The sequence below is a fragment of the Salminus brasiliensis genome, chromosome 4, assembly GCF_030463535.1.
Source record: "Salminus brasiliensis chromosome 4, fSalBra1.hap2, whole genome shotgun sequence".
NCBI classification, from domain to species: Eukaryota; Metazoa; Chordata; class Actinopteri; order Characiformes; family Bryconidae; genus Salminus; species Salminus brasiliensis.
In genome coordinates, this window is record NC_132881.1 from 48,500,209 (window position 1) to 48,513,616 (window position 13,408).

General features: G+C 41.4%; 1 protein-coding gene across 1 annotated transcript in view; it reads right to left on the minus strand.

Moving 5' to 3' along the window:
- Window positions 1-13,408, minus strand: part of dnajb14 (DnaJ heat shock protein family (Hsp40) member B14) — a 28,144-nt gene that overhangs the window by 12,370 nt on the left and 2,366 nt on the right. Inside the window, exon 2 of the mRNA XM_072678598.1 lies at window positions 8,282-8,459. Within this exon, the coding sequence (XP_072534699.1) occupies window positions 8,282-8,459 (178 nt within the window). The remainder of the gene's footprint in view (window positions 1-8,281; window positions 8,460-13,408) is intronic.

Sequence of the window (13,408 nt, forward strand, 5' to 3'; positions counted from 1 at the left end):
ACTTTCTACTAGATTCTGGAGGAGGAGCATTGCTGTGAGGATTTGGTTGCATTCAGTGACAAGAACGTTAATAAAATAAATATTGTGACTTACTGTGAAATACAGAACTATACCACAGAGCAGTGGGTTATAATCATATTCACAGCCAGCTGTACTCACCGTTTTCACTGTAATGTGGAGCAGTGGCAGCTCAGTGGTTAGAACACTGGATTATTGATTATCAGGTCAGAGGTGCCACTGCTGGGTCATTGAACAAGGCCCTTAACCATCTCTGCTCCTACACAGTGATGGCTGCCCACCGCTCCGGGCATGTGTGCTTACTGCCTCTGTGTGTTTGTTCTCACGGCATGGATAAGTTAAATTCTGACGGTGTTAGACTGTGGTGGTCTCTGGCTGCCAGTATGTGTAATGCATGTTCTCCACCCGCCGCTGTTGAAGCACTTGCAGCATTATCCTTCATGTTTTCCAAGAACTGCTCCAGACATGATTAGTAAACTCAACTTTAAGACTTTTAGTGCTTCATACTAAAAAATTGAGTATGTCTCCAAGTGGCTCAGCTGTCTAATGCCTTTTCATGTCTTGTGTTATTTATTTTTCTAATTTTAATTACTTTTACAACAGTACTTGTAAAAAGTGCTATACAAATAAACTTGACTTGACTAATGCACTGTCTAATGGGGGTCGCTTTGCCATCAGCAGTCGGAGTCTGAGAGAGCACAATTGATCAAAGCCTTGCCAGTGAAATCAGACAGTGCCTGGCTCTTAAAGGGAATAGCGAGCGACATGCTTACTGGTTTATTGCACTTAAGAGAACTAGTACATGACGTTTGATCGTTTCAAGTCAAGCAAGGCAAACTTTTCCCGTCGTTTCCATAGTAAAGGCACACCGACGCCCTAAAATCAAGCTATGTGGTTGACGGCTCACCCAACATGGCTAAAATAGAGCCCCCTGTCTTAATACTTATTGATATATTTTTAATTAGAGATAATTAAGCAATATAATTTCTTTGCAAAATAAATAAGGACGTTAAATGAGATGTTTGATAAAGAGGTTATACACAATCACAGTGACGACTGACTGGGAACACAGCAATTAATAGAAATATAAAAATAAACATTCATGCAGTCTTAATTTAAAATAGGCAAATGATGATACAGAAAAAAGGAGACACAATTTGAGTAATCTGATCAGAGGACAGTCCATTTGGTCGACGCTAACCTTAATGATCTTTTACAGTTTTACAGTTCTGAATTACCAAACAAATGGGGTTCTCAACATTAACAAGGCCAAGTTCAATGTAACTGTACAAATGTAATTAGACAAATTAAAGCACAACTAACTGCTATCCAACTTCGCAGCGTCTCTCCTTACCAGAGACCGGAACTACACCTCAGAGTTAACCCAAAACATGCAGGTCTTCCAAGAAGGAAAAAGTGTTTCCACTAAAAACAAGCCTAAGAGCCGGTGCCGTGACTCATCCTATCCCCCCGACCGCTCCATTGGCTAAAATAGTGCACAAGATTAATCACCCATCTTCACACGGCTGTTGTACTTTTATGCCAGATTAAAATTTAAGATATTTACTGATCACCTGAGGTTTTTATCTGGATAAAGCTTCGCTATTTAACTTTATATATTAAATATGAACCACTTATTAGCTCAAGTTCAACTATCTAATATTATTGTTGCTTTGCTGGAATATAAAGCTGATACCAACAGGTAAAGCTAGATATCGTGCACTCGCTATCCTCTATTGAGCTACCCTTGTGCAACATCAGCAGATAACTGGAATCCAAATAAAATAATAAATAAAAAAACAAACAAACAACTACCACTAGATAAAACTCACTGTAAGGGGGGGGAAGCATGCTAGGCTAGCTAATACAATCAAATGGAGATCAGCTGGACTGGCTAACTATTAGCATGATAGCGCATACAGTCGGGGGGGGGGTGGGTGGGGGGGGTGGATCAGCTTGTCTGGCTAGCTAGTAGCATGCTAGCTACATCAGCTGGCTGACGTATTAGGTCCTAAATGGTGCTCCTGTAAGATGACGTTATAGGGGATAGGACGTGTCCAGGAGGAGATAGGATGGGTCAGGACACCGGGACAGGAGTGAGGACCAGACTTCGGCACTGCAGCTCTGTGTAAAGTCACTGTTAACAAAGGAAGATCTGTAATCTGTGGGGTTATTTACATACACCCTTCTGTTCAGCCTGCAGCGGTTCAGCCCCACCCATTCCCTTTCAAGTTTTGAGGAGTGTTTCAGGACTGCTTGGTAAACAAGTCTCGATTCACAGAAAACACAGAAAAGTTAATTTACATATCTAAGCATTAAAGGCCCAGCCTGTTTCATTCAAATGGACAAAGAGAGGTAAATTGTAAAATGGTAAGCTGACCACAACATGGACCGTTCATGTACCTTACAGCCAAACTGTTGGTCTGCTGTCGGTACCTCCCGATTCCCGTGGTACTATAGGTGCAAGGCATTTCAGCTGTCCTGAACCCAGACTGTTAAAGTCTTTCCATTTCACACATTACACACACCATATGGGCAAAAGTAAATGGACATTTGTTCATTCACCTTTTCTGATGAACTCAACACTATAAAAAAAAATAAAAAATAAATTAGTTTGCATTGAGCAAGGTCAGAAGGTTGGAAGAATGCAAGAAAAATAAAATAAAGGCTGGACACCGGCCCTTTAATACACTTCATCATTTCAGCATGTTCGATCCTTCTTCAGTTTTACACTGGAGCTTCAGTAATGAAGGTTATACATCACTGATTAGCATGGTGCTAACTGCAGGCCTAAACCATTGTATAACCATTGTATAAACACACTGCTAAAAACTGCAAAGGGTTCTATAGAGCACTAAAGAGAGTTATTCTAACTCAGAATAACGGTGCAACCCTCGTTTCTGCGTCAAACCAGCTGCCACCTACCAGTCCGGCCAGCGGGCCCCCCCACCCGCCTCCACCCATGGCGGACCGGCAGCTCTCCCGCCTGCCGCTGCTGCCTGTTTGGTGGCCGTGCTGAAACCTAGATGGACTTGTGTCTGTCTGACACTATTAATATCACCACTATTAACTTTCTGTTGTATCTGGTTTAGTAATTTTTATCATTAATGTATAAATAGTTCTGACCAGAGGAGGACGGGTCGGGTCCCCCTTGTGAGTCTTGGTTCCTTCCAAGGTTTCTTCCTCCAGCTCTGAGGGAGGTTCTCCTTGCCACTGTTGCTGTTGGGGCTCACGGGGGTCTTGGACCCTTCATGTTATTTCTTCTTTCTTCTCGGTCTCTGTCCTTTATTAAGTACTAATTATGTAAAGCTGCTTTGTGACGACAACAGTTCTAAAAAGCTCTACAAATAAATCTGACTTGACTTCTGCTATAAAGAGCAATGAAGAACCATGTGTAAGAGGATTTTCTTGTATTATAAACCATTTTACCAGGTAAAGAACCACTGCAGCTTACAAACCTATTACAGTACTTATAGTTTTATATGCAGTCACAGTCTTTACTAAAGGAACCTTAAAGAACCATTTTAATAGTACCAGCCTCAGGGTTCATACACCTGTAAAAATTGCAGGACCACAAATTTTTGGTCCTGGAATTAGTAGTACTTTGGTACTTGAAGTTATGGAAAGTCCTTTAGCTGTAGCTGTTAGCAAGCAAAGTTTGAATTTGCATGGCATTGTGGGAATTGTAGTGGATTTAGGAGGCTCATTTTAGAAACTGTAGTTTTATTGTGTTGCCCGTCTCGCCCTGCCCGTCAGAGAACACCTCGTGCTCAGTTTTCGGTTCTTTTTTTTTTTTTTAGTGTTTCTGATATTCTGGCCATTTCTTAACTTATTAAATCATGATTTATTAAATGAGGACGGTACGTCTGTATTGTTGGACAGTTGTAGGGTGTGTGCGCTTTACACACCACGTTTACACACCACAGGCACTATTGATTACCTCAAGGGGGCGCTAAACGACACTAGGTGGAATATGATCATTAGGTATCACTAGTAATAATGATCATCATCAGAAAAAGGTTAAAGGAAGTCATGGAAAGTCCTTGAATTTGAAATGTTTAGTCCACGTTAGCAGCTGAAAGACCGTCCCGGCTCGCTAGTTAACAACATAATGCACGTTCATGATACCACGGCCGAAATATGACGGCATGATCATATGAAATACGAGTAGCGATTGGTCATGCGAAAAATGATGCTATTATTAAAGTTTGTGTTATATATTATTATAGAACATTAAAACAGGAGCTCATTACAATATTTTCCATGACGTTTATGTACCTTTTTAATTTGTTTTTATTTTTCAAGGACTATTCATTACTGGATTTTAGCATGTTTATTTTTTTCCATGACTTTCCAAGGTTTTCCTTGAATTTGGTCCATACCTATACTGGTTTTGATCAGTGCTTTCATTCTAGGCGAGGAAACAATTGTGTAAATTGTATTTTCTTCCTGAACCATCACATTTCGACCTGCTGTCCTGCGCTCGGCCTGGACAGTTCCATCACGAGAACTTTTAAATTATTTATGGTCCAGCTCAGCTCACGGGCTGAAAGCTACAGCCTGTCTAAAGGCAGCAGGGGTCAGCGTGGTTATCGCTGCTCGATCCGCAGCTCGGAGGATAATCACCAAAAAGCTCTGTAACTGCAGGCCCGATTCAGAGCGTCTCCAAACCGCTGCTGGGCCATTTATAGTAGCTAGAGGCAGAAAAGGCAAACTGGGCTCAGAGCCGAAGACATTAGCTGGCTGGGGTCATTAACGCATCAAAGCAGTGTTGGTTTTAATGGTGTAGTGTGGGAAAGGCATGCTGAATGCAGGGCAGAGCACAAGCCTGTGTTAATAATGCGTAACAGGGTGGAACATACGTGTATTTATACGGAACCAGCGCCGTACAGATGCCAGTTCAGGCACACAGTCGTAAGGAGAATAGACGGTCCACCATGTTGAGGAACATGGTGGACCTAGAACCTAGAACCAAATTTCCACCTGGAAACCTTTAGCTGTAGCTGTTAGCAAGCAAAGTTTGAATTTGCATGGCATTGTGGGAATTTTAGTGGATTTAGGAGGGTAGCTGTAGTTTTATTGTGTCGCCCGTGTTGCCCGTCTCGCCCTGCCCATCAGAGAACACGGTTCTTTTTTAGTGTTTCCAATATTCTGGCCATTTCTCAACTCATTAAATCATGATTTAACAGATGAGGATGGTACGTCTGTATTGTTGGACAGTTGTAGGGTGTGTGCGCTTTACACACCACGTTTACACACCACAGGCTCTACTGATTACCTCAAGGGGGCGCTAAACGACACTACATGGAACAAACTAACTGGGTTAATCTTCTGCATTCAGGGACTTTCATTGTTCCCACCCCCCCAAATTGTATTTTATTGAACTGGGAAGTCCAAACACCCACAATGTGACTTTCCTGTAGCGTTAAATAATTACTACAATATATAATAGGCTTTAAAACACTGTCAAAAAAGCCGCCAACACATTACTCACTACAAGTATTCAAAACTAACAAACTAAGCGATTATAATAAACGAAAAAGCCCTTTGTAAGGATGAAACTGGGCCTGTGCCTTTATTAGAACACTATGCAGACCGCAGACAGTCCAGACCCCAACATTCAGTCTTTTTAAAGAGAGCCCTATTTGAAATAAAGGGGCTCATCAACTCACTCGAGAGCACCACTGACGCTCCCTTTCTGGGCAACGTATTTATACAGCACATAGAGCCTCTGGCAGGACGGCCCAGCTACAGGTCAGAGCGGGGACACGGAAAGAGCTGTGTTTTACTGTAAATAATTTGGTGTGTGGAACAGAAATGCTGCTGGTTTAACTGGGTCGCTGCTATATCGGTCTAGCGGAAGTGCTGAACGTGGTAGGTGGTAGGTGAAGCACTGAATAACAACAGGATGGTTTTGCTATTTTGCCAATGAGCAGACCTTCTTAGATAACGCACCGAGGAAGTTCTCTCGTCAAACCCACCACTGACGGAGACGTTAACATCCTGTACATCAGCTAAAACACAACTACCCCCACAGAGGACTGAAAGCTGTAAAATACCACTTTCATATTTACATTAAACGTGTTTAGCAGAGCTTCACTGTTCCTCAGAAAATATCCTTAGAGACTAGAATCCAGAAGATCCTCTAATCTTAGACTCTACTAAACACAAGTCAATATGGAGACCATAATACTCTACTCTTCACCCAAGTCCTCTCAGAAGAGGAGGGTCTTCAGTCTGGGTTTGAGGACAGTGAGTGTTGGACTCTGCTGTTCGGACACCCAGGGGAAGTTCGTTCCTCCACTTCGGTGCAGGACAGTAAAAAGTCTGGACGCTCGTCTTCCGTGGATCTTAAAGGATGGCGGGTCGAGCCGAGCTGTACTTGAAGCTGGAAGGGCTCTTGGTGCAGATCGGCTTTTGACCATCGCCATCAAGTACGGAGGGGCTGGCTGGTCCAGTCTTGGCTTTGTAGACCAGAGTCAGGGTCTGAATCTGATGACCTGGGCAGCAGCTACAGGAAGCTACAGTAAAGGGAGAACTCAGCAGCGGAGGAGGAGCTGAACATGACTGAACTTAGAAACGCTGAAGACGACCCGACCCGTGCCGCTGCATTTGGGATAAATTGCAGGGGCCTGATGGTGCGCAGAGGGAGACCAGCCAGAAGGGAGCTGCAGTAATCATGTCTTGAAATGACAAGAGACCGAACGAGCATATTTGTAGTAATTTTAATAAACTACTAACGAGATGTTGATCCTGATCAATACATCAATTCCAAATTACCCATCAGTCCATGGTTTAGAACCTATTTTTATGGTGAAACTGAAAAAAATTAACATCTAATATTACAAATATAATGATACATTTTTTTACCATATCTGAAAGTTTTCAGTGAAAGAGAGTCAACTATTGGCTTTATTTGATTTATTTTTAATTTTGCAAACTGAAACAGAAATGCAATTTTATTTTCTAGAAAATCTAGTTATTGTGTAACTTGGGAAGTCACCACGTTTAGTTGTACTAAACTTATGACTCATTTAAATCATATTTCACATAAAAACAAAAGGTTAACACCATTCAGTTCTACTGCTGAGAAACAGAGGCTACACCACACCTGACCACAGAGTGAATTGGAACAGTGGAACACACTACCACAGACGACACAGAGACGTGATGTTTACCAGAAACGAACAAATGAATGATGAAAATGATGCCTGCGGGGCAATCCAACAGAATTGTGAAGAATTTAAGGAAAAAAAATAAAAAATAAATAAAAATCACTGTACTATGTATGGGATATCTGACCAGTATTGTCAGTAAGTCATGATAAACACTGTGATAATGATCATCATCATCATCAGAAAAAGGTTCTTAAATATTATGTAATATTTTTATCATATTGTGCAGGACTAGTTTGCACAGTTCAAGTCTACTAAACAATTAAACAAATCTTTAAATAGAATATTAGTGCTGGCCAATTAATAGGCGTTTTAACACCAGGACTCCTGAAAGGAGCCGTTTCATTGGATACTGTTTAGCTGTAGCTGTTAGCAAGCAAAGTTTAAATTTGCATGGCTTTATGGGGATTGTTTCCGATATTCTGGCCATTTCTCAACTCGTTAAATCATGATTTATTAAAGGAGGACGGAACGTCTGTATTGTTGGACAGTTGTAGGGTGTGTGCGCTTTACACACCACGTTTACACACCATAGGCTCTACTGAATACCTCAAGGGGGCGCTAAACGAAACTAGGTGGAATATGATCATTAGGTATCACTAGTAATAATGATCATCATCAGAAAAAAGATTGTAAATATTGAAGAATATAGTGAAGACATCCTACATTGTTAAATGGAAAAGGAGGTTGGCAGGTCACACTGCAACTCTCGTATGTCCAATGTAGCATCTAGTGTATGAGACCTGGTCCCATCTATTTCTGAAGTAGGTTGTCAATCTACTACCTATACTGGGGTTGGCCTCAGGCAGTGTACTGTTAGTTTGTCTGTCCTGCTCAGTTTGCCCTCTGTTTACACATAACACAGGATGTAACGCTGGCAAAGCATCGGTTGGTGGGGTCTTGCAGACAGTAGTAATCATCCCAGGAGCTTAATGTGCTGCCTGGTCTGCCATTTCATTACCCAAGAGCCGTTAAACAAACTGTTCAGCTCAACTATTTATCTTTTATATTAATCATTTTCATTCTTTACTTTCCAGCAAACCATGTTACGACTGATTTTTATAGATACAAATCTTGGTCCAACTCACTTCTGAACGCCGTCCACCTGCTCCTTGTTGAACCCTTTAGAGGAGTCTCCAGGTCCCGCCTCCTGGTTCTGGCTCTGCTGTTGGGGTGGGGGAGCATCTGTCCCGTTCGCTGGCTTTCTGCAGTATGCGCCTCCGTTACCAGTTGAGCTGCCGTTCCTTGACAAGGCCTCCAACAATACTGTCAACAGGAAGAAAAATAAAGCGACAATTTTAGTTCATATTAAATATGATTGAGTTCTGGTGAACTGGTTCTACACTAGAGATACACACACAATCCCACAAACACAGAATAGGACTCTCTGGAGTAGATGAACTAGATGACCCTATTGGCTCCATGCTGCCTAATAATGCCAGGTGTGGGCTATAGAGGGGTATAAAGCCCCCCAGCAGTGGAAGAACTGTGTTCTCTGGAATGATGGTGGTGGAGCTCCATCCAGTACTTTTGGGGTGATGTAAAATGACTTTACGAACACCAGTCACTGAATGCATTCAAATCACAGCAATGCTCTGCCAAAATCTAGTGAAAAGCTTCCTTCCCTGGACAGTAGAGACAGTTACTCCAATAAAAGCACTACCTGGAGATATGAGGTTTTTGTGCACCTCACATTAGTCTTCATCTGTTTAATGAGTATTTTTGGTTAATTTTCATAGCTTTTTTATTTATTATTACTTTTGTCAGATTCAAGTTATTTCTGTGACCATTGTGGGTTTTTCTTTCATTAACCGATGGGTACCAACAATTATATATATAAAAAATCTGCCTTCGATGTAAAATTAATAATTCTATATACACCCAGTTCGATCCAAATTATAAGGAACCCTTTTGTTGGTGGTTCTGTATAGAATTCTTTTAAGAATGATTCTATAAAACCAAAAAAGTGTCAGGGTCAAAAACAAAAAACCTTTAATCAATCAACACATGAATCACTGAATCACCATGTCAAGCTGCCGCCTGTGCCCACCTCTGCACTGCCACTCAATAGGCTGACTGTTTAATCAGTACAGTCCTGACATTCTCCAGCTGTGCTCAATTATGGAGAGTCAGAGGGGAGAGCGAGAGAGAGTGAGAGCAAGGCCTCGTTCAGTTTTATGGATCCAGATCTGAGCACAGCTGTAGGACAGACTGAAATACTGCACATGCATTACAAAACGCCATCATGCCTCAATATACCACAGGCACATTTTGCAGCTTTACATTAGTTGCTTAACTATTAAATCATTTCAAAAATGTTCAAATGCTGCCTTACTTCTCATACTGTGTTTTAAGTTTCCAGCTTAAAGAGTTTCAAACATCAGATCCCCACCATCTAGATCGTCATCCAATCTAAACGTCCTGCAAACCCACGGTCTTAACGTGTCCGTGAGCACCAGGAGAGTCCACGCAGCCCTAGGGCTGCTCGGTTTACTCCCACCGTGTGCATCAGGCATATTTTGGTCAACTTCTAGAAAAAAAATAAAAAAAAAATAAAAAAAAAAGAGGCCTTCAAATCTGGACCGTAAATTCATCTCCCAGTCCTGGACTATGTAATCCTTAGTAGGTGTGACACCCAATCACATTAACTATTCCCAAAACAAAAACCCAGGACTGAAAACAGGACTCCAGGTCCAGATTGAAGACCTGGGCTCTAGACAGTCTAGTCTTGGGATGAAGGCTTCAGCAGACTTTGCTAATGAAATTGAAACTGATCTGACAACATAAACCAAGCAGAGCAAATGAAGAAGGTCTAACCTGCAGATCCAGGTGCACTCCTAAGTAAAGGTGCTTCAAGTGGCTCTTTAAACAAGGCCACTAAAGAACCATGTTTGCTTCCATAAAAGAACCAGGATTCCTTTCATACCTACAGAGGTGAGCGTGCAGAACCATTATGAGGTCTAAAGAATGATCGTTTGATGTTCTTCACACTTCAAACAGAACCACCCTTCTTGTTAGTGCTGCTGACACACCTACAGGTCCTGATCTAGACCAGGCATCCATCTCAGTTTATGAAGGCCCAGATTAGCCAAGACTAAAGCCCTGCCACTCTTCAGTCAGCATCAGGTCAGCCTCTATTAAAGGATTGTGGCCAATCCTGCTTACATCCCTCTCACTTCTCCTAATGTGCTCCAGTTACCTTCCGCCATTCACTCCTACTGCCCCCCTTTCTTCACAAATCTGCTCAAGTTTACTGTTAAATATGTAATTAGATATTTTATCATATTGTGATAAATGTTATGGTGATAATAGAAAGCTTTTCTAATCATATGGAGGAGACTGTTAGTGTTAATAAACACTGATCAGCTTCATTAGATGAAGTTCAGCAGATGTTGAGTAGAAATCACTGTGTTCAGTACAGGAGAGGATCTGAACAGTAGTTTATAATAAGAATCCGTCGCTTCTGATGTTTTTAATCTGATAAATATTGAGTATTGCAGGAAAAAAAGTTTTTAAATATCATGATCTAGTATTTTTACCATATCACCCAGCCCTAATATGTAATATTATAAATGTAAAGGTCAAACATGTTTGTTAGTGGCCTCTTCTGCATAATTGCAGCCTTCTGTGAGTTTTGGTTTCACTTCAACGAAGCTGCTCAGAGTAATCGACCTGGAGGAAGTCGACCTGCATGTTTACAAACGTCGTTGCTGATGTGGTCTATAGTGGTCTACAGTTGCCCACAGTCTCTTGTCTGCCTGGGTACTGTCGAATAACAACAACGAGTATGGAGAAGATTCTGAGGCAGATACTACAGTCAAAATCCTCAATACTCATCCTCGCACCGTAGCAAGACGCATCTGCAAGTGGAAGACAGGCTGGGTCTGAACAGTCTCCTAATTTTGTAATGAAGGTGCCTACCACAGCACTGACGGGGTTCATACACTTTAACCAATTTCAAATTTAAGGACTTTCCATGACTTTTCACGTACAATATTTTTTTAATTTTTCCCCCAATTTTGTTATTTTATAAAGGACTATTCAGTGCTGGATTTCAGCATGTTTATTTTCCATGACTTTCCAGGTCAACTGAACACTGGTAAGTAGCGTGAATGAACAGAAAGCCCATATACCCAGAGTAGTGGGCCGCCACCTCAGCCCACAGCCTCGCTTTATCTATCTATACAATTTTACCAATTTTGTAACTATACCTTTAAGCCAGATATATGCAAATGAGCTATGCTATCACTGGCTGTTCCTCGTTCATAAAAGCACTCGGAGCTGAACTCTGAAGAAGCATGAATGGGTGGCTAAACAGAGGGGACATGTAAATGAGCTGGTTCTCCCAACATCAGAAAAACAGTGAATTTAAGACAGGCTGTTCCTACAGGTCAGTTTCCTTAAATGTAGAGTATAGGGGGGCTAAGGGAGTGAACCATAGGGATTTAGGCTTTAACAATGCTTACAGATTACTGCTTACAGACTCCTTTGTTTCAGGAATAAAAGTAAAGTAAATAAAAAAATTAATTCTCATTTTCCCTGTCAGCAGCTCTTTAAAATGGTATGATCTGATGATTTTGGATTAATATGACTGGAGACAAAAGCTAATCAGGTAAAAAAAAAAAGGTTCGCTCTGATTTTAAAAAGAGTTTAAAGAGACAATAACACTGAAAAATCATTATAAATCATTATACACAGAACATAAACGAGATTACTTCTCATTAGTGATGAGTGGACAATGCACCAAACCTTCAAATTCATATTGTCCCAACGTTGCCTGACCTCTTTCCTGTAAAACAATTAGCAGGGAGCCCATAAACCACCTTCAACACAATCCACACAGCTGCACTTCACGCTCTCAGTGCTCACAAATCCAGCATTTCATTTTCCGAAAGCCGGTTCGGAAGGTCAGGTGGCGTCAGCTCTGTAATAAAGGTTTTGCTTTCGGTTTAGAGCATCGTCCACATACAGCGAACGCGCAGTAATGTCGTTTGTGCAGCACGGTTCATGCCACTTCACCGCCCCGCCTGAACCATCTAGTCCAGAACCCACTTCACGCTCCTGGTGCTGCAGCTCACCTAACCCTTATCCGATCTCCGTGATCTGAGGAGAAACTGAAGCTGAAGACGTTCTCAGGGTGAAAGCAGGCACAGTGATGGTGAATTGACAGCTCGGTGGGAGGGGAGTCAGTGGTGTCAGTGGAATCCTACACATTCAGTGGTTTAATCAGCCTCTCACAGCAGTATTTCCTACAAAACCAGTCACACTAATGTGAAGCTTTAGATGCAGGGACAGCCCCTCCTGTCTGAACAGATCAGAGCACCAATGGATGACCATCAGTTTCAAAATATTAATGCAAAAATCCTGAAAATAAGAGATTTTCACATTTAAGAACCGTAATGAGATTCTGTGTGCAGATCATTGCAGCTTGAAACACGCCTATTTAAGCCCGGCCTTCTCACCACCACACCTAGCCTATAGGGAGAAGGACACCATTTACCAGGAGATGCACATAGCCTAAGAAAACAGCTAAATACAAATGTACATAAACACAAATGAGTTCTAGACATAAATCTTGTGGTTCAATCTTGGACCAAAACCTCTGAACAGTGTCTAAGCAGAGGACTTTTATGGCAACTGATTATTTAGTTTTAGTCGTGGCATGTTTAATTATTATAGCCGACTGGTTTTAGATGTGCTTACCTGTCTACCATCCTTACATACACAGTCCTACAGCTTAGGCCCACCTGAAGCCCTTCAGCCACAACATCCTATTTGGGCTACAAATGCAACAAAATGACTAAAATGCAGATCAAAGCAGGTCAATAAATACTCAATACACAATATTATTGTTTGTAGATTAAAAAAAAAAAAAGCAAATTGAGATTAGATTAGATTAGACGGAGGACACTGCAACGGATGATCAGATTGGACAGATAACACAGTCAAGACACTGATTGAAATATTTACTTTTACAATGAAAAAGGTAGAATGAAAAGTGATGTTATCTAACGGCGAAAGCCTTCAGTTCAATTATTTTATGTGTGTCTTAATATTTGTTTTTATTTGGCAATTTATTAGTCATGGCATGTTTAATTATCCTAGCCGACTGGTTTTAGATGTGCTTACCTGTCTACCATCCTTACATACACAGTCCTAGAGCTTAGGCCCACCTGAAGACCTTCTGCCACAACATCCTATGAGGGCAGGTCAAT